At 42.2% G+C, this 26465-nt stretch overlaps 1 protein-coding gene across 1 annotated transcript in view; it reads right to left on the bottom strand.

Moving 5' to 3' along the window:
- LOC121305294 (protein NDRG2-like) overlaps positions 1 to 22811 on the bottom strand; it is a 36058-nt gene extending 13247 nt beyond the window's left edge. Inside the window, exons 1-6 of the mRNA XM_041236880.1 lie at positions 22593 to 22811; positions 4014 to 4111; positions 2975 to 3016; positions 2600 to 2705; positions 2349 to 2469; positions 1981 to 2043 (exon numbers count right to left, since the gene is read on the bottom strand). Of these exons, the coding sequence (XP_041092814.1) occupies positions 1981 to 2043; positions 2349 to 2469; positions 2600 to 2705; positions 2975 to 3016; positions 4014 to 4088 (407 nt within the window). The 5' untranslated portion in view covers positions 4089 to 4111; positions 22593 to 22811. The remainder of the gene's footprint in view (positions 1 to 1980; positions 2044 to 2348; positions 2470 to 2599; positions 2706 to 2974; positions 3017 to 4013; positions 4112 to 22592) is intronic.
- Between the last annotated feature and the right edge of the window lie 3654 nt (positions 22812 to 26465).

Raw genomic sequence — 26465 nt, 5'->3', positions numbered from 1 at the left:
TCACTAGAGTCACAGCAACCAATCAGAGCAGAGCTGCTGCAATCCACTCATCACTAAAGAGTCACAGCGACCAATCAGAGCAGAGCTGCTGCAATCCGCTCGTCACAATGAACTTTTTCAAGATTCGTCACATGTTTCTTTAACTTCCCCTTCTATTAGCTGTGGAATTGCGAGATAATTCCTGTCTCAGGGTCCTGGTGGATGAGCTAGCACTGTCTCTCCTGCTTTACAATGTCAAGGCATTCAAAGGACGCTCTGATAAGGTTGTACAGCAGTGGGCACGTGTAACAGAGCACCTCCAGATCTGTCATTTATATCTTTTATATACCTATCTGCATGAACACCACAGGGTGTGAGAATTTCAATTTCCGCTCAGTAATCAGTGGTATAGAAACAACAGGCACTCGTGTGTGAAAATGTTAGACCGCTTTGTGCTTTAACTAGGCAATGGGGTGTTCTAATACATGTGCACACTGCTGAACTAGCAATGGGGTGTTCTAATACATGTGCACACTGCTGAACTACAGAAGCAATGGGGTGCTCTAATACATGTGCACACTGCTGAACTACAGAAGCAATGGGGTGCTCTAATACATGTGCACACTGCTGAACTACAGAAGCAATGGGGTGCTACAGAAGCAATGGGGTGCTCTAATACATGTGCACACTGCTGAACTACAGAAGCAATGGGGTGCTCTAATACATGTGCACACTGCTGAACTACAGAAGCAATGGGGTGCTCTAATACATGTGCACACTGCTGAACTACAGAAGCAATGGGGTGCTCTAATACATGTGCACACTGCTGAACTACAGAAGCAATGGGGTGCTCTAATACATGTGCACACTGCTGAACTACAGAAGCAATGGGGTGCTCTAATACATGTGCACACTGCTGAACTACAGAAGCAATGGGGTGCTCTAATACATGTGCACACTGCTGAACTACAGAAGCAATGGGGTGCTCTAATACATGTGCACACTGCTGAACTACAGAAGCAATGGGGTGCTCTAATACATGTGCACACTGCTGAATACAGAACAATGGGGTGCTCTAATACATGCACACTGCTGAACTACAGAAGCAATGGGGTGCTCTAATACATGTGCACACTGCTGAACTACAGAAGCAATGGGGTGCTCTAATACATGTGCACACTGCTGAACTACAGAAGCAATGGGGTGCTCTAATACATGTGCACACTGCTGAACTACAGAAGCAATGGGGTGCTCTAATACATGTGCACACTGCTGAACTACAGAAGCAATGGGGTGCTCTAATACATGTGCACACTGCTGAACTACAGAAGCAATGGGGTGCTCTAATACATGTGCACACTGCTGAACTACAGAAGCAATGGGGTGCTCTAATACATGTGCACACTGCTGAACTACAGAAGCAATGGGGTGCTCTAATACATGTGCACACTGCTGAACTACAGAAGCAATGGGGTGCTCTAATACATGTGCACACTGCTGAACTACAGAACAATGGGGTGCTCTAATACATGTGCACACTGCTGAACTACAGAAGCAATGGGGTGCTCTAATACATGTGCACACTGCTGAACTACAGAAGCAATGGGGTGCTCTAATACATGTGCACACTGCTGAACTACAGAAGCAATGGGGTGCTCTAATACATGTGCACACTGCTGAACTACAGAAGCAATGGTGCTCTAATACATGTGCACACTGCTGAATACAGAACATGGGGTGCTCTAATACATGTGCACATTCTGATTCCGCAACACAAAATAAAGGAGATTCCAGAGATTTGAAGATTGACTGTTTGGCCAAGGATTAGAGATGGTATTGAGTGAAGGAGATGACAAAGTTAAACCTAGCCAGTATTTTAAGCACAGCTGAGAAACCAGGACCAGAGGACACAGCTGCAATTAAAGTGGAGATCAGCTGAGGACACAGGGCAGGAGACACTTCTTCGCACAGAGTGGTGAGGGGATGGTAGACACAACTTACTTGAAGTACTGCAGAATGCAAGGGACCATCTCAGCCAGTTGATCCATGGATGGGTACTGATAGCTGTCAAGAAATTAGAGGGTTACACATAAGATTCAGAGACACATTTCAAACAGGAGCTCTAGGGCAAGAGGACAAAGGCCAGCCCTGCAGGTGTCAGACAGAACTCACTGGGCGCCTGGCCAGTAGGGTGCGCTGTAACCTGATGAGAAGAAACCACAGCCAGGCTGTCAACTTCGCACAGCCAGGCTGCAAACCTGCGCTCCCCTGCCTTACACGACTCACCCTGCACACTACTGTGCCTTTACCAGGGGAGAACCCCAGGGGACCCCTGCGCTCCCCTGACTGTCTGCTCTTCAGAAACTCACCCGAATGGGAAGGCTGCCGCCCCCTCCTCCTGTCCCGGGGCGTCGATGTGGCACACCACGAAGTTCTTGGTGATCTCCTGCATGTCCTCGAATCTGAAGAGCGGGCCGAAGCAGCTCTTATCTAGGAAGGGAATGGCAGGCACCAGTGAGCAGGGTTGGGGTGAATTCCTGTACTTCAATTCCAATTCTAATTCCAATTCCTTTTTTAAATTGCGGTTTTTGGGACACTGTGAAGGGTGTTGTTTACTCACGGTTCAGTCCCACGTCGTGGTAGGTGACAATGGCTGGGCGACGGGTTTTCGGAGAGCCGTGGATGGTCACATGGACCAGGCCATAGGGAGTCTCAATGCTGTGTTCCTGCAGGGAAAAGAAGACCCCAGTTCATTAAGATGACTGCACTTCAAAGCTATTGCAGGCTGCGGGTGGCACTGTAAAGGGAAGAGGGGACTTGAGGAAGCAAGGGCTCTACAGAGTGGATGAGAAGGTGAGGATGAATCTTTTAAGGTACAAAGGACATAAAAGGACGCTGACTTTTTAAAAAATTTTGCGATGAGGTGCACCAAACAGAGAGGCAGAACTGGTGCAAACTATAATGCAGCAGAGAACAGCGAGGAAGCAACACCCACCTGCCCGTGATCCAGCAAGATCCGAGCAGCGATTTCAGCTTCCTGCAGAAAGAAAGAGATTTTAAAAAGAGCCACAGGGTTTGTAATTATTAACGTTGTTTTTTTTAATTTTATTTTTTTATTTTGTTTGATCGTTCACTGTAGAATGTTTTTAAAAGGAGGACATAAGATGCAAATACTCTACAGTTTAGCACAAACTGTTTTTCAGGTAAGCACTTCAATATTTAGGACCCTTTGTTGTATTAATAACCTTCAGAAAATGATAAAATTTTGAATGTGACGAACCTGTGGTTTTCTGCTTTAATAAATATTACGTTTAAATATCTCAAAGTGCCTATTTTAGACAGTGAAATAGGCCTTTTTTTATAGGGAATAAAATACAGCCCAACTTAGCAGAAAGGATGTGTGATAAGGGGAATCTCTTTAAATACCAATCTATACCACTAGGGGTCAGCCAAGCCAAAGACATCCACAAAGTTCGCCTGCAAAATTTATATGCAAGATATTTAAACTGGGCATTACTGACTAAGGGAGTTTTCATGGAATCCATTAGCACCAACCATTATTATTAAAGTATTATTATAATATTGCTTCTTAGCAGATCCCCTTATCCATCACTGAGAGAGTAGCTCTCACATTCAGAATCTCAAATAAATGTTCAAAGCATTTAAACTACAACTGGTTCAATATAAACAGGTTATATATTTTAAATCTCAGCTTTTCATGGTATTATTTTTTAGTTAATGATGTACAATATGTGGCTACATCTGATGATGTTAAAAGCGTACTTTCTCTCGATCCCCTGTTGAACGCGGAGTGTTTGAGAAACGTACTGTCAAGTTGGTTCCCCGATGTGTGGGTAATAACTTCAAGAGAGCCGACAGTATGTTTAAAGCATTGTAATGCATTTCTAGTAAGACAGAAGCAGGATTGTAGCTAGGTAGACAATAAAAACACTTATTTCTCGAAGCTCTTCATTAATGTACTGTCTAATCCAATGCAAGCAATTCCCTGACCTGTTCAGCCAGGTATTTCTCACCTTTGTCGGATCGAGCTGGCCAGGAAGTAAAGGCTTCTCCTCCATGATGGCAATTTCCTGCAGTTCTGTCGTCATGGTGACTCGATCACTGCCGGTTTCTGTGGAAACAGAACAGGCGCGACTGTGAGGTTTCTTAGTGGTCTGACATTAAATGTATATATTGTTAGGAGGCTGTGTGGTCCAGAGGTTGAAAAAAACAGTCTTGTAACCAGCAGGACCCGGGTTCAAATCCCAGCTCAGCCACTGACTCGCTGTGTGAGACCCTCAGCAAGTCACTGAACCTCCTTGTGCTGCGTCTTTGGGGTGAGACGTTGTTGTAAGTGACTCTGCAGCTGATGCATAGCTCACACACCCTAGTCTCGTATCTTGTGAAGTGCTTTGAGGTGGTGGTCCGCTATGAAAGGCGCTATATAAAAATAAAGATTGTTATTATGTTTCTGTTGATCCACAGAAGGCCACTACCCCCTCCTTACAAAAGATCAGCAGAGCAGGCGTTTTAGAAATGCAACAATCCAATTGAAAAATGTACTCAAAAGTGTGTATCGGTATGGATACAGTTTTAACCCCCATCTTATGTTCAGAAGTTAGGTACATCTGTTATGTTTTGGGTCACATTGACCCGTTGCAATTTCAAACTAATTTAAACAGCCTTAAATTGATTAAATGTTTTTATTTGTAAAGGTTTTACTCTTTTCTGCTCTTTTAGTCCAGGAGCTGTGATAAAACTTCTTTGACTGCCAGCCTGGGAGCTCCTCATTTTGGAGTGTCTTTACCAGTGAGATGCTGTTGCAATACTGACAGAGAAAATGAGGCTCTGCCTTGAAGATATATATTGTTTGTTTGTTTTTTTTTGTTTGTTTATAAATATCTCCAGACAGGTGCATCCATTTCCAGAGATAATAATACAAATATAATAATAATAATAAAATAACAAATTGAAGAAGTTTGTTTCATTCCTGCACACAAATCTACATAGATAAACGCCAACCGAAACATCTTATTTGTATACATGACCTGTTCTAAAAAAAATAAACAACTCAAAGGTTCTGTTTTCTGTGTCTAAGTTCATGACCCCAACTTAGGAAAAGTCATAAAATATTATACAGAAAATGAAAAGAAAAATAGCATTTAAGCTGATTGGAAACTAAACAGTCGGGTCAAATAGAACCGAAACTTAATGACAAAACACTTGACCAGCAAGTGAGGCCTCTTCTCCAACAACTGTCTCTAATTGACTAAGAATACATTATAAAAAAAAAACGCTGGGATTGGTGTTTTACAAAGAGACTTCACTAAGGCAACCAATCAATCAGCTGCTAGGAACCGGACAAGCACAGACAAGGTGAACAGCCTTCCCTCTTTCGCAGATGTTAGGTTCCTAAAGGACTTGACGACATTAATCCTGACCAATACTTTAAGCGCAGGACAGAAACCAGAACCAAAGGACCATAGCTGGGAATGAAGTGGAGATTTAGGAGGCTTAAGAGGGAAGGAGACACCTCGTCACCCAGAGTGGCGAGGATATGGAACGAGTTACCCAGCCATGTTGCTGAGGCTGAATCTCTTGGATCCGTGAACCCTTCCCAGTCCGACTTGCCATCGACCAATGTATGCACAGTGTAAATAGCTGTGGTGTGACGCTCTGAAACGTGAAGGTAGGGCAGTGTGTACAGAATAGCAGCTTTACATGAGTGTTCAGAGAGCTTGGGAGTAAGTGTACACAAAACGGTAATATTCTCTGAAATAAGAGCTGTACTTTGGCGACACAATCTACAAAAATAGCAGCGGGCGTGGCTTAAGTTTTTTTTTCCCTTTTGAGCTGCATACAGTTGGGTCTTTCCTTTATTCAGTACTTTTCCAATACACAACGTTTATTTTAAAAATCCTAATAGTTTCTGAAGTATTTTGGTCTAATACTGAGAGCAGTGGGGATGCCTGGTTGAGTAGAATGGAAGGTTGAGTAGAAGGGATTGTTGAGTTTGTAATGGTTTGTAGTGGGAGAGAACGATGGATAGGGCTTGATTTACAAAGGGTAGTTACAGTTAAGATAAACATGATCTTTGTTGGATGAAATATATAACACATAATAGAAGCAAATGGGAGCCAATATAGTAGAACTTCTCAGACAGCAAGCACTTCTAAAGCCTGCATTTATTTATTTATAGACAAATGTATTTATTTCATCTCACTAACACACTTGCCAGCGCCAGCAATATCATCTCTCGCGACCCGGGACTGTTAATCTCTGCTAAGAATCGTAACTTTAAAAGGTTGTGTGTTTGGGGGCAGAGATAATGAACACAGAATGCTTTTACCTGGAGGGTGAACCTGTCCCCAGCACTGGCCTCTTTACTGTCAATAATCAACCAGATTTTCCCCCTACTGACTAACAGGCTTGGGGTACCAAGGAAGTAGTGACACACTTCCTGGAAGCCAAGGCAAGCACACTGAGAACTTTCTTTAACCTAGTGCCAGATGTCTGCTAAAACGTGTGTTTCTTTCCAAACTGAATTTTTGAGATCTGAGTAGTTGTTGGAAGAGCAAGACAGGTGCTGACGGTATATTTCACAGTATGAAACCTCAATAACAACAGTACAGCGACACAAGTCATCTACCTCAGTGCCAGCAGTACAGATTTTCCTTTACAAGTGCAGCTACTGGGAGCAACCGAATAAGATGTTTCTGTGCCAGTAAAAGTCCTACTGGTAGTAACATCGCTCTTCATGTTAGCTACAGTGCAGTACAGTTAGCAGGTCTGAGTTCACCCTATATACCCCAACCACAGCTGCAAATACCAAGCAAGTTCCCCTCCTTTATATGCACACCCTCAGTGAGGGATAATAAGAGGAAAGAACATGGATTTTTAAAGGCTTGGGGAGATTTACCCTGTGGTCTCTTCCACACTTGCTCGCGATAGAAGTCCTTGTATCTGATTCAGTTCCCAATACTTTTTGAACGTAAGGAAATGAGTGAAAGGCATGGAGGGGGGAGAAAAAAACAGAGAGAGCGAGAGAGAGAGCGCGAGAGAGCGAGAGAGAGAGAGAGACCGTTTGAAGGTCAGTATTAGTTATTCAGCTCAGGTCTCACTGCAGTTGTTGGCAAGCGCTGATTCGTATTGTTATCAGCGCTGCTCCAGGCAGCCTCAACCATGTAGACTTAACCCTTTAAACCCCACAAGACTGCAATGTGGAAGTGTTCTGCCATAAGCGCTGTCTGTAGGACAGCAGTGTATTTTTCAACTTATACCTGAATATTTAGATTTTCTTTTTAAATCACACATCACTCGGAAATACTCGCCAGCATTTTTCTTCTAAACACCCCAATATATCCACTTCACGCTCCCTCCTGAGTGTCGTGTTTATTGTGGGAACAGAAAGACAGCATGGTTGCAGGAGGGAGTGTGATCTGGACACACTGCCATCCTTGGGAAAGATTGTATTTATTTTTTTCTCCTGGCAAATGTTCCTGAGTAAGTGTTTTGAAATGACCCATGAGGTGTGATTAAAATCACAAAAGAGTCGATAACATGTTTAAAAATATAACACGGTAACGGAACGCGTGGCTTGCAAAGTTTGCAGGGTGTAACACTTTAATATTCTGATATTAAAAACTAAAAGTGTCGGTTTACCATTTAAACAGCTGTGAAGGGGTGTGGCAAGGGGAGTTGTAAATCTCCTTCCCGACCAGAGGAGGCGCTGTGTAAGGTGCACAATACGCTCTTCACAGGATGTGGTGAACTTCTATCCTGGTATAGTATATCATATTTAGTATAAGAGTACAGCGTTTTTTGTTTGTTTGTTTCAGGATACAAAACAAAGAGAGGACTGGAGGCCTGTCTATGTCTGTGTTTGTGTGTCTGTCTCTATGTGTCTCTGTCTGTCTGTCTCTGTGTCTGTGTTTCTGTGTGTTTTTGTCTCTGTGTCTGTGTGTGTGTGAGTGTGTTTCTGTGTCTGTGTTTTCCAATTGCCTCTCCTCCACCAGCACTGCAGCTCACTGGAGCGTGACATGATTGTTTAAATGGCCTGTCAACAGAGACTAATTTCTGTGCGATCTGTCAGGAGCGAGACTCGACAGCTAGGGAAATGGCCAGATTATTCACAAACGGAAGCTTTTGCTTACTCAAGGGGGTGGGGAGTGGAGATAACATAATGCCAGCTTTGTACGGAGCAGCACAGTGAGGTCTAGCGAGCTAATGTCCTTGCAGAATTCTCCAGAATCCTGTGCAACTTGTCTCTATACAATGCATTGCGTTGTACTATATCATACAATCTTAAATTGTACTTGGTGCATCGATGTGCATGTTTTTTTACTGCATACTGTAGATCAGCGGTAGGCAACCGTGGTCCTGGAGAGCCACACTAATCATCTGATTATATGATTTCTGGTATTCAGTTAACTGCTGTTTGTAATGCATCAGAATACAACAAATGATGAACCCTTTAAAAAAACTAAAGGCAAAAGTCTTATTTATTTATTTTACTAAGAATTACTTTTCATTCGAGTTAGTAAAAAATAATAACGCTAAAGCCTGGTGTTTATATTTTAAATTACTGTACGATGTGCTGATTACTTTCAGTTACTTTTTAAAAAAAAATTCTACCAACGTTTCCATTATGTGAGTATTTCTTTTCTATTTTTTTTTTTTTTTTTTTTCCAAAGGACTTAAAGCAGCTTTTGTTTCACACTGCCCCCTTTCTTTCTTCTAAACGGAACATCTCAGATTTCCCAGCTGGGTCGAATGCCTGGCTGAAGCCAATGAAATAATCTCTAACTTTTCATGAGCAAATCATTGAAAACAGAAACAAACTTGTGCAACCCACACACTGCATCGTGCGTTCTCATACCGGCGTTATAATAGCACACTGCCTGAACGGTTGAGAGAAGAATCACCCAGAGGAGGCACAGAGAGTATTATGAAGACTGACGCAAAACCAAGGCGGTCATCGTGTTCACCGCGTAGAGTATGACAGACAGATACGAGGACTTGCCATAAAGCTGAGGGAACCCAACACCACTTTTTCAGGAATAACGGTTTGAAACTTGCTTCCAGGAGACCGGGAGACCTAGTTTGAGGTTTGCTGTATCAAACCCCCAAGTCTCCCCTGGTGTGCTGAAATCTAGTCTCCTGAAACCAAGTTCCCAGCCACAAAGTGGCTTTGTGTTCCCTCAGCTTTGCATACATCAATGTCCTAGTACTTTAAAAGGTGGGTGATGTAAACTTAGGTGTCCCTATTTTTTGTAACAAACCTAACACAATTCATGTTTGATGTTCGTACCGTCATAAGAACATAAGAAAGTTTACAAACGAGAGGAGGCCATTCGGCCCATCTTGCTCGTTTGGTTGTTAGTAGCTTATTGATCCCAGAATCTCATCAAGCAGCTTCTTGAAGGATCCCAGGGTGTCAGCTTCAACAACATTACCGGGGAGTTGGTTCCAGACCCTCACAATACTCTATGTAAAAAAGTGCCTCCTATTTTCTGTTCTGAATGCCCCTCTGTCTAACATTTGTGACCCCTGGTCCTTGGGTCGACATTAAAAACATTTCTTTCTGTATGTAAATGTGACAGACAGAAGGTGGAAAGACATAGAATCTCTATACAGCCCCGTCACCCTATATTCTCAGTAACTTGGTTAACACTAGTTTTAAAGCCTTAATAACAAGAAGCAGAATGGATTTTAAAGACCTGTAAACACACAGCTGACCCCCTGCCAACACCCTACGCCCAGTGACAGAATTTCCTGTCTGATAAAAGGGCTCTTTTGAACAGACTGCAAAGGAAAGAATTTTGTTGACTCTCGTCCAAATTCAGCATAGTCTCGACACCTCCCCTCAATGAAGGAATAAACACTGCAACACGCCTCCAGCTGTGTGCACATGTGTTACAACACCCCATTGCTTCTGTAGTTTGGATTTGTTGTGCGAATGAAATCGAACCACTGGAACTGAAAAAACTGGGAAACTGTCAAAATAGACAAATTAGTGAATTTAACTGATGACTTTAACAATTGCATATGGCTGTTCGGGGGTCATGTATGCAAACTCGTACTAAGTTTACGCCGGCCTTAAAATTGCACCGTATGTACCATGACACTTTTGGCAAGTTATGGCCGTGTTAGCACCGCCAAAATGCGCTCTGCCGCTCATTAGCCATGGATTTGAAGGCGTGTCAAGACTTAATTATATGCAAGAGCAAATTGTAGGTGGGGCTCATTTGTAAATGAAGTCTGTGAAATTAAAATAATTGCAGTTTCAAATTGGTCTTATTTGGGTGCAAAGAAAAAGTCAGAAAGCAGCTGATAGGAAAGAGAATTATGGCAGTATTTTGGTTTTACTTAATAGTGATCCATTTATAGTTAATCAATTAGTGATTTAGAGGGGCAGATCTAGCCTTGCAGCTTGATGGGTTCACTAAATTCGTTACGATACACAAAAGGTTCTCTGTGACCCCACCATATCGCATACCATACTTTAAAGCAACTGCAGTGCAGTTTGAAACATGTTTGCTTGTAAATTTAAGTAACATACTAAGAGTAGAACTATAATAACCAATACTTGGAAGTTATTCAAATATAAAAATATCTTCTGCCTGTTTCCTGCACTCTTTCTAGAAGCTGAGTGGGAATATTGTACCTTTATTTTACAGCAAGACGTTACAACATAAAATATGAGAATATATTGTGTAGGACTTAATTTACGCCAGTGAATTAACTACAAAACAAAGGATGCCAAATAGCAGTTGAAGTTAAATGTTGTTTTGTTTATTCCTGAAATAAATAGCATATAAAGTTGACACTGCATTTTGTTTTTTTTTTTTCATTCCTTGCCATTGCGGTTTCGTCAAAGAAAACAGCGGCTGTCGATTTTCATAAAGTAACACAGGTAACCAGAGTCAGAGGCAGACAGGTAAGTGATCCTGCTTCAAGTAATTAACATCAGCCATGTTTAACATTATAAAGGTGGTGTTGTTTTAATTAGGTGATTTACTGTTTGTGATTAGTACCAGGTGAGTGTGGTTAAATTGAATAGAGGTTGATTTGCAATTTGATTGGTTTCCACACAGCTTTTATCCATCTAGTTAGTAGAATAGACAGCTGGCCTATTTGTGCACCAGCACGAATCACCTCTCTACCAAAAGAGCCGTGAGTCTAGCTATGGAGAGACTGTTGAAGAAAACCCAGCAGCGCTCTGCTTGACAGTAACTACTAGACAGGTCTGTACCCTCCCCCCACCGCTCCTGCCCCCACTAGTACTGTACCTATCTGTCTCACCTGTCCTGCTGTCTTTCACATCTTTGTTATTCTGTCTTCTCTCCCCCGTCTTCTGTCCTCTCTCCGCTGCTGCTTCCCTAACCCCTCTAACCTCATCCCTCTCTCCTCTTTCCCTCTGCCTTCAAACAAGCCTCTATCACTCACCTCCTCAAAAAAACCTACCCTCGACCCCAGCTCCCTGCAGAACTAGCGTCCAGTCTCCCTCTTACCCTTCCTCTCTAAAACCCTTGACCGGGCAGCACACCGCCAGCTCTCTGCTTTCCTGTCTAACCACTCTCTGCTCGACCCTCTCCAATGTAGTTTCCGCTCTGCTCACTCCACTGAAACTACTCTCCTGTCTGTCACTAACTCTTCCCCTGCTGCCCCTCTCTCCCGTCCTAATTCTCCTCGATCTCTCTGCTGCCTTTGACACTATCGATCGCTCTATTCTCCTATCCTCTCTCGCCGACAGAGGAATCTTTGGCACTGCTCTGGCCTGGTTCTCCTCCTACCTCTCTGACCGCAGAGTCAGAGAGGCGACTCAACATCCACACCCCACCCTCTCTCAACAGGGGTCCCCCAGGGATCAGTCCTGGCTCCTCTCCTGTTCTCGGCAAAGCATAACGGGAAAACCTGTTGTCCCTCACACAAATCTTATTGTCCTGGGCGTCGGGCAATATAAAAAAATCACACACACACACACACACCAGCGTTCCCTATAAGGATAAAATGCACAAATTTTTTCGCAATACCCTTTCGCACTCAGTTTACTAACTTTCGCATGTTATTAATAGAAATATTAACCTCAATAAAGACTCGAACATCGAGGTAAATCATTTTGAGAGCATTCTTGCAAAGCATAAACATAAGCATATTTGCATCTGTCTGCAGTCTGATTTACCTGTAATAATGCCTGTCACATTCGTGCAGAACTCGCTCGGGCACCAGCGACTCTAGCAGCACAGGGTGGGCGATTCTGCCTCCAGAGAGTGCTGCTCAGTGCTGCTCATGAACGTTACAGTTTTGAACCCGTCGTACAATTCATTACCAATCAGTGAAGCACAATCTTTCTGCATTATTTAGAAGTATAAACACAAAACTCATACTTTTGACCCTTTTTATTTGATTTCCCTTTAGAAAACAGCCATTTCAGAAACATCATCATCTCAAGTGTGTTGAAACTTGTAAAACCGAAATCAAAATATGAATTTAGAGTCGTGAATACACATTTAAGTGTATGCTACAGTAACTGAAGACATGCCATGTGCCCTTTTATTCGTCATGTCTCTTCTGAAACAGAACAGGGCGTCTGCACCAACAAAGAAAACAAAATCACGTTTCAGTAGAAGTCAGAGCTAATTAAAACCTAATTATCTATGCAAGTTTTGCTGTCGTTCCATTGATCAAGTAGTTGTCAACACCATTAAAATCATAAAGTTGTTAACATGTAGAGAACAAGAAAGGAAGTGCACTGCATTCTTCTATGCTGAAAGACACTGTACTCAGGTGGGGCTTTCCCGAAGTAAGCAAGCCAAATGAATTGTGTGTTTGATTATTGTTCGGTTCATTTCTTTCCATGCTACCTGCCCTTAATAAAGCTTTAATTAGCAATACTAACACATCAATTTTTCTAGCTGGACATTTCTGCCTTTGATTCATAAAGACATTCTGTCTGGAGACACACTAAATCTTGCAAATCACAAGGCAGAGGTAGCAAAGAATTAATGATGCGTTTACATTAAAAGGGGCCCTACTTAAATTACAAATCGGTCCGATACACAGCACTGAACCTGCGTAGAGCACCGAGGCAGCCAGCAGTACGCCTTTTTGATCAGTGTTTCATGTTTTATCCTGGTTATTATTATAATGCCAGTTAAACGTTAAACTTCATTTATGGAGTACTGTGCATAGGATTACTCTCACATTACAGAATTTGCTATTTCCAATAGCATGAAAGATGGTTACAATTGAAGGCAGTGCAGACGCCAGAGTTTTATACAGCAATTATATGCAGGCTGCCAGTTAACCAAATGATCCCGGGCTTCAACATTTGTTGAGTTTTAAAATACTGGTAAGTTGCTTAGCTACCCAGTGGGTGAGAGAAAGAAACAGTTTACAGTGAAGTAAGCTCTCCGAAGAGAGATAGGTGTTGTTGTGTTTGTTTGTGTGTGGTATGATTTTCATTGGGAAGAAGATCGCGACAATACCTGAATAAAGCAATACTCTCAATAAAAATGCCGCCCCTGTTTTCAAGTCAATATCCTTGGCTCTCTGTCATAACTATCTGTGCTGACCAGGGGAGAGTTCCCGGCTGTCACAACACACACACACACACACACACATATGGAATGCAGATCAGCCAAGATGCTTTTATCCTAATGAGCACCAGCGCCATCTAGTGTAGAGTAAAGGAAGTGGTAGATTAATAGACGTACCAGCTCTACCCTCTACAACAACACACTTTGGGCTTGGTTTTCAAAGTTATGTACTCCATTCCAGTTCTAAACCAAATAAGAAACTGCTTAAGACAACTTACAAGCTCTTAATTAAAATTCTTAGTTGTTTACATTGGGTTTATTGTGTTATAATGTGGAAGCAATTTAACACGATCTATCATATCAGACTTCTGGTTCACTACTACCAGTAAACACTTCATACACACAAAAGCATTAGTATGGTCCTGCAGTTGACTATTCATTTCTAACCCTAAGAGACAGCAAGCAGCTATTGGATTAGATTGGGGAAGTTGTGAAAATGATTCAGTTCTGCCGTGGGACTCTAGACTCTACCATGCCAGTAAGAGAAGAGCCTGCAGAAACGTTGCTGCTGTTCTTGGATTCTAAGACAAGATCGCTATTTTGAAAATCCAGTCCGCTCTGGTTCCGTTTGAGGTGGCTCTGTCTAGTTGTATTTCAACACTGTGGAGCATTGCTAAGCTGACAAGTAACGATACAGAATGCACTACAGCTGGCGAGTGGCTGAAAAAGATCTAGCTCTCCCCTGCAGGGCTGAGATAACAGAGCTCTCTACAGGTTCAAGGCGTTTGAACACGCTGGTGAACTTTTCCAGTGCGCTTGTTTTTATTTCAAAATTTCTTTCAGGAGGTTACGAGTGAACCCATCAGCCCAAGCACTGATTATTAACCCATGACAAAAGTGTATTCGTTTTACAGCTCCGATTAGACACCATAAGCAACCAAGCTATACTGACAATCGTGTTCCTACCGTGCAGAAAATGAAATTACCTAATTGTCAGTTTCTAAGGTGGAGGTGTCAAACACATAGCCCCAGGCACCTGAAATTACCATACTTTAATTATTCTGATCCTGAGTGTTCACACAAAGTTGGCTGTTGTGTCTTGCACTCTCTGTAAAAATCAGAGAACTTAAAGCTACCATTACCACTCTTGAAAGAAATGGAAAAACAGTACATGTTGGCTAACATTATGGGTGAGTCAGTCCAGTTAATTCTCCCCCTGTGTACTTGAGGTGGCTCTGCTGTCTTTGAGACTTTGGACTTTGAGAGCTGTACCTTTAAGACATTACTGTTTTTAGTGAGAGAGACTAAAGGTCACCAGAGTGAGTTGGGTGTAGAGGGAGGACCTGTGTTGTGTTGCTCCACGCCTCCTTTTATGTTACTGGTGTAGAGACAGTGGGCCCAACAGCCATTTGTGTATAGTACTGACACTACTGTAGAAGGGAACAGAGTTGTGAACAACTCATGAGATATAATAAAAGCCATAAGTTGGATTCCCTGAAACGCTGAGCTGAGACCAAGTGGGGAGTGTCCTCTCTGTGGGCCTCCAGACAAACTCACAGCAACCAGAATTAAGAAACAACAAGCCCCTGATTGCATGACTCACCCTGCGCCCTACTAGGCCATTGGGGAACATTGTTTGTTTACTTTCTTGACCCCTGGATGCAAACCAGGTCCCAGTTGAATCAGTGTAAGCACTGGGAGGGGGTTAGCATTCACAAACTGTTTAAAAGTCTTATGATTGCCATCAACACACATTTTAAAGCAGCACAACTGGCTCGAAGCATGGCCAAGGAAAGGCATACGCCAGGTGCCAGATCTTTGAACCTAATTCCTGTTCCCAGGGAGCCGAGAGACCTACATCATGTTTATAAAAAGCTGTTCCCCCTCCGCCCTGTTGCAAAGGGACCTGCTTTCCACACAGCTTTTCATGAACCTGACATTTGCATTATCAGAATTTCAATAGTCCCTCTCCTGCCAAGCACAGTTGTTTGAGTCGCGTCTCCCCAATCAAACCTGGCAGTCCTGCTGCAATTCTTCAGGCTCGCGGAGGACAGATAAGATTTTTTTTTTTTTCTATTCTGATCCACTTGGAAACAACTTGGCAGTCATAAAGTTTGTGGTTAACCACTGGGTAGCTGTCCTCTTTGATATTGTACAGCGGTTCCCTCTTTCAAATCCAATTCTAGGAATATACAGAGCTAGTAGTTCTCGGAGATAAGATGGCCCTAATCCATGAAGGACCTTATAAGTTATAACGGCAACTTTCAAAATCAATTGGGTAGCTCACTGGTAACAAATATAAGGACGGAAGCATACTTGGGACACCCTTTGGGTGAATGACAATGCCTTTGTGTAAATGTACAATCTGTATTATGTGTTTTGTAGGCTGTGTGGTCCAGTGGTTAAAAAAACGGGCTTGTAACCAGGAGGTCCCCGGTTCAAATCCCAGCTCAGCCACTGACTCGCTGTGTGTGACCCTGAGCAAACCTCCTGAACCTGACCCTCCTTGAGCTCTGTCTCTGGGGTGAGACGTTGTTGTAAGCGACTCTGCAGCTGATGCATAGTTCACACACCCTAGTCTAGTATCTTCTAAAGCGCTTTGTGATGGTTGTCCACTATGAAAGGCGCTATATAAAAATAAAGATTATTATTGATTAAAAGGTTGAAAGAAGGCACTTGGTTGGCCGTTGCTTCTGTATATGTGCTTTGGACGGCCATTCAGAGACAAGACTTCTCAGAGGTAGGCAGTATCTCTCCAGCCCAAGTGGTCTAAGCTGGACTAATGGTGTTGTGGAACATCTTGCACATGACTTAGCACTTTACCGCAAAGAGAAAGGATAAGTAAAAAAGTTTAGAAGTCATGAAAAGGGGCATTTCTGAACACTTCAGACTGGCTGCTTTACCCCCGTCCTCTTCAGCGCCTGCTCTGGACTCAGCAGTGAGCACAGATTGTGCTGTGGAAGCAAAACCCTTTATAATGCAGTTCCACCTTGTGTCAGAACATTTCAATGGGATGTTCTTTTTTTTTTTTTTGCGGCTATTCAGCGAAACAAAAATAAGAAAATGATATTTTCGGGTTTACAGTCAGACCACGGAGATGAGCAAACAGGCAGGCACACGGTGTTCATGAACATGCGGGCGGGTGTTTGTGTGTGCAAGCAATGGGCAAAGCGACCACAGTGCAGCAGCGGCCTGCCACAAGGGCGTATTTAAAAATATTTCAAAGCAGCTGGCGCAGAGAGTCTGATTTCATGGCAGCTGTGCGTACCCTGTGCGCAATGAACCATGAGCTATACTGCAGCACTGGCACACAGACTCACTTCTGTGTATCAGAGCATTTCAAGGAGATGCCACAGGTGCTGCCCTGACTCAACACTGGCACAAAGAAGTACACCCCCGCAAACACACTGTTAGAAGCTCGGGAAGCTTCTATTATTACAAGTCAAACTGCATTGCAATGAATCACACTAAAGCCAACTTAATATAATGCATGCCACTAGCATTAACAGACAGTTGATCAGATTACAGGTTTTGAAAAGGTAATCCTGATCAAAAGCGATTTTGTAATCCCAGATTTTGCGATTGAGACGCCTGTTATCAGTTTTTTTCAGAAAATGTCACTGCTGGATTACTTTTATTCAGTTTACAAATAACTGATCACTGACTTCCCTATTCTGACAATTTTTCATGCTTTTCAGTTCCAGTGGTTTGATTTCCTGCGCACAACGAATCAAAACTACAGAAACAATGCTCTAATGCATTTGCACTCTACTGTACAGACTGACAAAGAGGCATGTTCCCATTCTGACACAATACAGAACTTGTGCTAAAGAATGCCATATGCACATTTGCAATTGGAAATCGCTAAGCGATTCTCTAAAGGTGTATGTACGAAAATGGGGGGGGGGGGGGATCAGTTATTCATCAAATGCAAATTTACTACAGTATGTTCAATGTCATGACAGACCGAGTTCAGTTTTCTAATCAACTTTCGTTACAGCTTCGAAATAATCTATTAGTAGGGTATCTTCCACATCGGAATGATCTGTCACTGTGATTTCACCTAAGAAATGGAGGAGTCAATTAAATCAATGCAACCTTGACTCGTCCTTTCGAGATCAGATCTTTGCCAGCAACAACATGGCACTCAGTACTAAACTATAGTGCAAGCAAATTGATAGCCGGTTTTAAGCAGCAGACCACACTGCCTCCTCCCCACTCCATCTGCACTAACCAGCAGACCACACTGCCCCCTCTCCACTCTCTCTGCACTAACCAGCACACCACACTGCCCCCTCCCCACTCCATCTGCACTAACCAGCAGAGCACACTGCCCCCTCCCCACTCCCTCTGCACTAAACAACAGACCACACTGCCTCCTCCCCACTCCCTCTGCACTAACCAGCAGACCACACTGCCCCCTCCATACTCGCCCCTTCCTTCTCAGCCAAGAAAACTAACTAGGCAACCTAACTAAAACCTAACTGAAATTAACAGGAAAATCTGATTCCCATGGTTTAAGCTGTATGTTTAAAGACCATGCAGGGTCCTACCCACAGAGCTTTGGCTATTAAAAGCTTTTAAGTTGGTTTGATAGATGAAATAAACACTTCTAACCAGCTGTTGTTTGTTTAACTACATTCTAAAACAGCTTCATGAATACCTAACTGTGTTTAATGAACAGGCGTGTATTGATACAGGCTTATAAACTGTGTCAACAGGGCCCTTAAATATCTTATTTGAACGCTCAACGGCAAGGGAAACTTTGTGAACACCAGCCAGGAGATAAGGGAGCAGGGTTACACCAAGAGAAACGACCTCTTAGGTTTTCTGAATGTTAAAAGCTCAGGCGAGGAGCGAGGGCTGATTTGTTCGGTGCTGTGGATGTCAGTTTGGCTTGGACTGTAACGAACTACTTAACTAAGAGCACTTTTTACAAAACCTGAATATCACAGAAGAAGAAAATAGGCTGCACTACCTTTGCAGTATATAAAGCAAAAAATACCTTAAGCCTAACGGCAGTCTATATCTGTGGATAACAGAAACCTGGGGCCCATGTATTCATGAAATCAATGTCACAGCTTTACAAAGATTGACAGAGATCACCGATATGCAATTGATGTGCAAAAATAACATTACAATAATAAACACTGCTTAGCCTGCCATTTTCCTGCTTCTCAAACATGTTCAGATACTCTATTATTATTATTATTATTATTAAAGTAATAATAGCAGTAATCCACATGTCTTGATTGTGTTACAAACGAGGAGTCCTTGCGTCGAGGCCATTCGGCCCATCTTCTTGCGCAATATCTTTTTAATTAAAATCATGTCTTTTCGAATGGCTGTTTATACAGATTCTTAAATCTACTCATTTTGGCAATTCTGACTCAACTCAAATACCAAACACTGAGCACCTGGTGTTTTGAAGAAATCACATGACTTGAGCTCAGTATTTTGTTATCCCAAGGAACAATGCTATTCAAACAATCAGCAAACCTATCTGCTCACTATTTAAATGTAAATAATGTATGTGCCCAACTAGCTGTAGATGTAAACTTAAGACTGTTGTGTTTTCAATGTGCGTCAGTATATAATTATTACTGTCAGAAAACAGCTCCTACACTCTCCCCACTATTTCCCCTCATACAATGTCCCTATCGAGTGATAGGATTAATCAGAGTTGCTGACCCTATGCACAATTTTACAAGTAGCTGGATACTGCACTGAACAATGAAAATCTTTACAGGGAATTCACATTTGTTTGGGCTATTCCAAGTGAACTGCAGTACATAAGTTCCATCCTGCAAAGAGTGTATGAGCTGTGGGATTTTGGAATTGGTTTTAGCTCCCTTAGCAATGTTCATTTCTATTTTCTCTCTTGGTCAGCTAGGCCCTTTTCCTTCAGGGAAACTTACAGACGATTGAGGGTGTTCGGCCCACCAGCGCTCGCCCGGTTCCTGTCAGCTGATTGATCTCAGGATGTTGTCAAGTCTTAAAAGGATCCCAGTGATTCTACGTTAGCAACATGACTGGGTAACCCATTCCATCCCCTCACAGGGAATTCACATTTGTTTGGGCTATTCCAAGTGAACTGCAGTACATAAGTTCCATCCTGCAAAGAGTGTATGAGCTGTGGGATTTGCCCGGTGCAACCCTTGTTGTCAACCGAGCTGTGCGTCATCCATTTAGTATTTTGGTCAGCTAGGCCCTTTTCCTTCAGGGAAACTTACAGACGATTGAGGGTGTTCGGCCCACCAGCGCTCGCCCGGTTCCTGGTTGTCCTAAAAGGATCCCAGTGATTCTACGTTTGGGTAACCCATTCCATCCCCTCACCTCTCTGTGTCTTCTTCCCTCTGTCCTAAGTCTATCTCCACTTCTTTTCTGTGTGTCCTCTGGTCCTGGTTTCTGTGCTGCGTTTAAAGTACTGGTTCGGATTAACTCGGTCAGTAAGGTTGTAAAGACTTCAGATTCTTTTTTGTTCCAGGCTGGGTTCAGTTCTTTCAGCCTGTCTTTGTAGCTCAGCGCTTTAAGCCCTGCTGGGATTAGTCTGGTTTCTCTTCTCTGGGGCCTCGATATCCCTTTGGTGCCATGTGCTCAGAATTGGATACAGTACTCTAAGCGCACATACAGTCCTGGTTAGTCCAGTTGCTTAATAGTCAGTGTCACAACATTGTTGCATCATGACAAATAAATTTTAATGCAATCTCCCTTGAAGATAGCAGGGTTAGGAGGAGGGTTAGGAGGTGAACAACATCATCTGCAGGCGTTTTTCTTACTTGTATATTCAGCGTCCAGGGTAAAGCAGGTGGAGCTAGTTAATAATACATTATATTATATCAGTGCTAAATTCCTTCACACACAGGAGAGGGTACCCAGTTGCTGACCTCTTGTGTTGCACCGGTAAGGGTCGAAGTGCTGCCTCCCTCTGCACGTGCTCACTGCCTGACTGCAGGCCAGTCATTAACACTGTCGCAGGGGCCGCACCCTATAGTCACAGCAAGCACATGTCACTGACATATCAAAGCAGGTCACATGAACAGGTCTTGTCACCACAGAACCACACAAAGGTGCGCTTGCAGCTTGCAGAACACGGTCCGCAAACTCTGTGAAATATTTTGGTTGCCTACTGCGATGACGCCCCAGGGTGGTTTTTGGGGGGGGGGCTGTATCTCCCCTTCAGTCACGATCGCCATATAACTGTGCCATGATAAGTTTCTATGTATGTATCTGTTTTATAAGGCATCATGTGTTTTTTTCTTTTTTTTTTCAAAAAAAAAAAAAGTTATGCCAGGGTAACTTCTCAAAGTCTACAGCGTTCACACAAACTGTTCTGAAATTACTATAACTGTCTTTCTCTCCCTGGAGAGATAAGGGCGTGGAGGCTGTTGTGTTAGATGGGGGGGGGGGGGGGGGGGGGGGGGGGGGGGGGGGGGGGGGGGGGGGGGGGGGGCTTTAAGTCCCGGATGTTCATTTACTGCCAGTTCACCTTCGTTTTATTTCTTAATAAAAAAAAAAGGCTTCAACTTTTTTTTTTTTTTAATGAGGTCTGCTCCAGCCTCCATCAAATTGCACTGTGAAAACGCTCCTAAACAAAACACGCTTTTACAGCAATACTCAGTATGCTTGAGTCAAGCAACACATTGTAAATTGCCTCTATTATCCGACAATATCCAAATGAATACTGATCCTCGAAATAAAACGCTGGATAGAAAAAAAAAATCTCTATATAAATATAAATATATACACACACACAATAAAACATTGCAACAATGTGTACTGTTTTTCTCACCTCGTTACACACTCCCTCGCTGCTCTGGCACTGCAGCTCTGCGCACAAGACCACGCTGCGCTGTCCTTGTCCCTCAGCCCTCACCGCTAAACCACACGGCAGCCCAGCCTCAGCTCAAGAGACTAGACTTTGTCCTGTCACTGGTCTGACTAGACCAACACCGTCTCCCTTTTAACCTCTCAGCTCACACTGTACCAGAAGTACCCCCGTACAGTTATTTTGGAACAAATACAAAAAAGAAAAGGCCATGGGCTTTTATGAAAAGCCATAATGTGTTTCGTTATATATCTTAATAAATATGAGAGGAACACAAACATTACTGACAACACAGGCTCTCTCTCTATATATATATATAAATCACGTATTTTGACTCCCCCACTTTCGACACTGAAAATAACCCTCTCCCCGTCTCCGCGGTTTTAACGGCGTGTTAAAATGGGTGGGTTTTTTTTATTTTTTATTTTTTTGGTTTGTTTTTTCTTTGTCAAACTCCGAAAGTTTCCACTAGCAATATCAACTCCCCCGAAAACAAAACAAAACAAAACCTCTTGTGCTTCATTTAAAGAACCTTTGGAACTTGAATATATATATATATATATATATATATATATATATATATATATATATATATATATATATAATATATAATATTATATATATTATCATATATATATATAGACGTTGTAACAATAAATCATATGTTACATACAACGATATGTGCTATACAGTGGAAACATTATAGATACACGGGAATGCGTATACAGTCAAAAGTTTCGCACATATTATGAAAACACTGATATTTCGTCTTTCGCATAATAATTATATATTATTAATAAAATATTATTATTAACGTTTCGGCAACACAAGCACGTCTTTTGATTTCACTGGACAATAGCGCTTACCTGTACGACAAATGTGTTGAAGGCAGGTTATTTCGTTAACAAAAAATTTTAATAAAAAAAAAAAAAAAAAAAAAAAAAAAAAAAAACACTGTGTATTGCACTTTTTTTGTCGAAAATAAGCTTCTAATTTAAAAATTTTTTTGTCATACACGCGGATATTTGCGCCTTTAAACAAAATCCACCCCTCCTAGGTTCTTTGGGGGGGGGGGGTAAGGGGGTAAGTTTGTATGTTTGCTGAGGTAATGTCACGACAAAAGAAAAAAAATAAAACACATGCCAGAGGATCATAATTAGACCCCCCCCCCAAAAAAAACTTTTGCTGTCATCGTGCAAGTGTGCCAGAAAAACAACACAATGTTTCAACACGCACCCACCTACCTCACAGAAACTGCAAATGCAATATCTTCCTTCTGTTTTTCTCCAAAGCTTCCTTCTCTTCTTTCTCTCACCTCTTCCTTCAGCCTCCTGTGTTTTTCCTTTTTACACAAATAATAACCCGAGTCCAAAACTGCAGCCTTCAATCAAACAGGGAGCAACCATTCAGGGAAGCGGAGAGGTGTCCCGCAGTTGTCCACATCTGTCTCCTCCGCTCTGCCGCTCAAAGAAAGCTGACCCTAAAGACAGTTTCTGTCTGACTTCAGTTTCCGATACGGTCTGTTAGCTTTTGCAGATCTCGGGGTGCCGTTGTTCTCGTTCTGGGGGGGTCTTTCTCTCTCCTAGTTCCCCCATTTTGAGGTTTGGTTGTGTTTCTCAGTAGAGATGGCCTAGAATGCCAAGCCCTCCTGTTCACAAGCCCGCTTATAATAAGCGGGAATTGGCTTGTTTTTTTTTCAGAGTCGCGGGTTGGGCTTGTTTCTGGGCTTGTTTTGAAAGGCACTGCTTGAGACTGTAGAGGCAGGGCTGTACAGTAATATAGAGGCACGTCTGAAAAAAATAAATAAATAACAGACAAAGACAGCGTTAACAGGCAGTAGCGTTATCTGTTTATACATATAAATTGTCCAACTTCAATAGTTTTTATTTTTAAAAAAAATCAAATGCACAAAATATTTCATAATAATTGTTGATTTGTTTGATCTATTATTCATATTTTTGTGTACGTATATTACCGTTTTATTTTGCTCCTTTAAATAAATACTACTACTACTACTACTACTACTAATAATAATAATAATAATAATAATAATAATAATAATAATAATAATAATAATAATAATAAAATATCAACGCATTTCTAATCGCACCTCACTGTTTTAGAATTGGAACTGGTGCCTTTTCAGATCAAATGCGTTCATAACATTTGGAGATAAAAAAAAAAAAAGGCCTGATCCATTTTTCAAATATTGAAATCTCGTAAGTCCGGCCTCTCAAGTTAATATCGGGTGCCTCTCTGTTTCGCTCAGCTGTGACAAGTCTCTAAGAGGGATGAGTTCATCTCTGTGCGGTGCAGCCAGTGGGGTGTGGCCGCTCTATAGGACTCCCCGATCGGCACAATTATATTGTGTGTGATGGCTGGTTTACGTGAATAACACAGAATCTCTCAGGGATATTTCAAAGTGTTTTGCATGATGTAACTGCACTGTGTTGGATGCTGTGTGCTGCATACATACTGAGTATGCATGCAAACCATTCCTAGCTTCATTTTTTTCCCCCATCTCTTCTGAATTGTATTTTTCATTATTATTATTATTATTATTATTATTATTATTATTATTATTATTGTGTAATACATTATTATTTCTTTAGCAAGAAAGACGCGACCAAGGTGTCGAGAGCAATGGTACAACAGACAAATACTGTTAAGTGTTTATCTCAGATATAGACCTCAGTAATATTAGTTTGGTCGCCAAACCAGATAGTTTTACGCAATCTTATGAAATGCAATTAGAAATACGCCAGGAGTAGACCCCCCGCACGGGCATTGACCCCACCCCCTGGGGCGTGCCCGTGCCTGGGTGCCTTACATCGGACGCACCCGGGACGGAATCAAGCCTTTTTTTTTTTTTTAGGGTTTTAATACAAAAACTTTTTGCCTTGGAGATATCGTTTTGTAAAAACGGACCTGTTATAGCCTCACATGCGGCCACTATATTACCCGCATATAATATATATATATCACATAAATTATACTATATACACTATATATATAATATATATATATAATGGAAAACCTCTTGTCGAAAAAAAAAACAACTATCCAGCTCTGTTAACTTTTGGAAATGTCCAGGCGTTCTGTATAAAGATTCTTTTTTTTCTGAGGAAATGAAAAAGTAAATCGTTTTTCTTTTTTTTCTTTTTTTTTTTTTTTTGGCAAGAAGCAAGGATGAGAACAATGGCTTCCGCTGTCTACCCCGGGAAAAACAAACTTAAAGCCCTTAGTAACCCACAAGACAACCATCGCTTTTAATACTGGACAGAGACACTGCAGAGAATATCAATTTAAAATATGCGGCGCTTCGAGGAAATAAGAGACAACAGAGGAGAGCGCCTCAAACATCAACTCCAGTTGTTATCTCAGAGTAAACACCTTCCTCTGTTTCTGTGCCTTTACCTGTTTACCTTCTTTCTTAGTGGTACTTTTTTTAAAACGTCGTTGACGTGCTGAATTCTTACTTAAATTCGTACTTAAATTCTAGTTTCACTGCCAGCACCACTGGAGCCAGCATCTGCGCCTTTGTGTGTGCTGATGCGTCAGGGAAGGCTACATAGAGGCTGATCCCTGGAGCCAGCACTGCATCTATCAACACAGGGCCACCAGGAAACCCACATTACCCGGAGGAAAAGCGCTGAAGGCGCATATATTACAGTGACGCTACCACTGCTATCTCATTTTATCATTTAATAACATCTACCCTCAAGTACATTTCTATGGCAGGCAACCTGAACTGAAGAGCTCCTGATTTCAAATTAAAAGCACCATATCCTGGTTTCTGTGCTTCAAAGTATTGCTGAGGCTTAACTTGGTGAAGCTGGCATTCAACCAATCAATCAAGACCTCTGATTACCCAGACAAGGGCGCTGGAACTAGGGGTGTTGGGGTGTGCGCTAGCACCCCCTGGCATTGCATGGCAGGGGTTACAGTTTTGTTCAATGGCTTTCAGCACCCCCACTTTAAAAATCGTTCCAGCGCCACTGCACCCAGCTGAGAACAGATTCTCATTTACGATGTCGACCTGGCACCAGCCACCACCACCTCAGCAAACAACAAACACAAGAAATAAAAACAAAACACACACACACACACACAATCAATCACAAAACTCAGCAAAAACTCAGCAGGCACAGATGTCCGTCAGCAACGAGTCGACACGACGGCTCAAAGCAACCTCAGGATGTGAACCGTTCTCATTTGAACTTTTGTTAAATATCATTCCAGTCATTGGCTGCTGCAAACCGAAATGAGTGACCAACGCCGTAGACATGGAACATGCAGTTTAATCAAATAACCAGATCACAAGTTGTGCCAACGCCTTTTAAGACTGTAAAGACTTGAATCGAGCCCCCTGTAATAATGCTTCACTGTAAAAGGTGAAATAGATTTTTTGTTGTTGTTTTGTTTATTGCACTGAATCACTCGGCTGACACCTGTTGCAAAGGACAAAAATGGATTTCAGCGCTAGATGGTTTTTTTTGCAATAAGCCTAATTTTCTATTAACGAGTATGTATGTGTTAGAAAACTTCTGCCTTACATACGAGTCCTGTGTGCTGTGAATTCATCATCACTGGATAATAGTGTTTTAGAAACATCAAAAAGTAATGAATTGACATCCGCACCATCACTGCTTGCCTGAATTCTAGTAGGTGAACGATCTCTAAATTTCATTCACATCTGATCTGAACCAGTGACAACATGGTTGGGCAACCCATTCCATAACCTCATCACCAGCCACTTGGAAACAAACGTCTCCTACCCCCTGTCCTAAGTCTATGTCCCTTTAAGTTACAACTGTGTCCTCAGGACCTATTTTCTGTGCTGCACTGAAATTCTGACCTTATTATGAATCAATGACTTTTTGACGGGTGGGGTTGGGGGGGCAAAAAAAAACAGACATTACTTTGTTATAAGTCTTGAAATAGGGTCTTGCTTGGCTTATGGCTTACTTGAAAAGTCAGACAGACCACGTTTTCCGTACTGAGGACGTGGCCACTTTATTAGGAGCAGTCCCTAGCTAACAAATGCTGTCTGTTTGAGGTTTAGTTGCTAAGTGCTTTAAAAGTGAGACCATCACAGCAAGACTGCTTCACAGCCA

Source organism: Polyodon spathula, chromosome 42, assembly GCF_017654505.1.
Source record: "Polyodon spathula isolate WHYD16114869_AA chromosome 42, ASM1765450v1, whole genome shotgun sequence".
Lineage (NCBI taxonomy): Eukaryota > Metazoa > Chordata > Actinopteri > Acipenseriformes > Polyodontidae > Polyodon > Polyodon spathula.
This window is presented reverse-complemented; position numbering and strand designations above follow the sequence as displayed.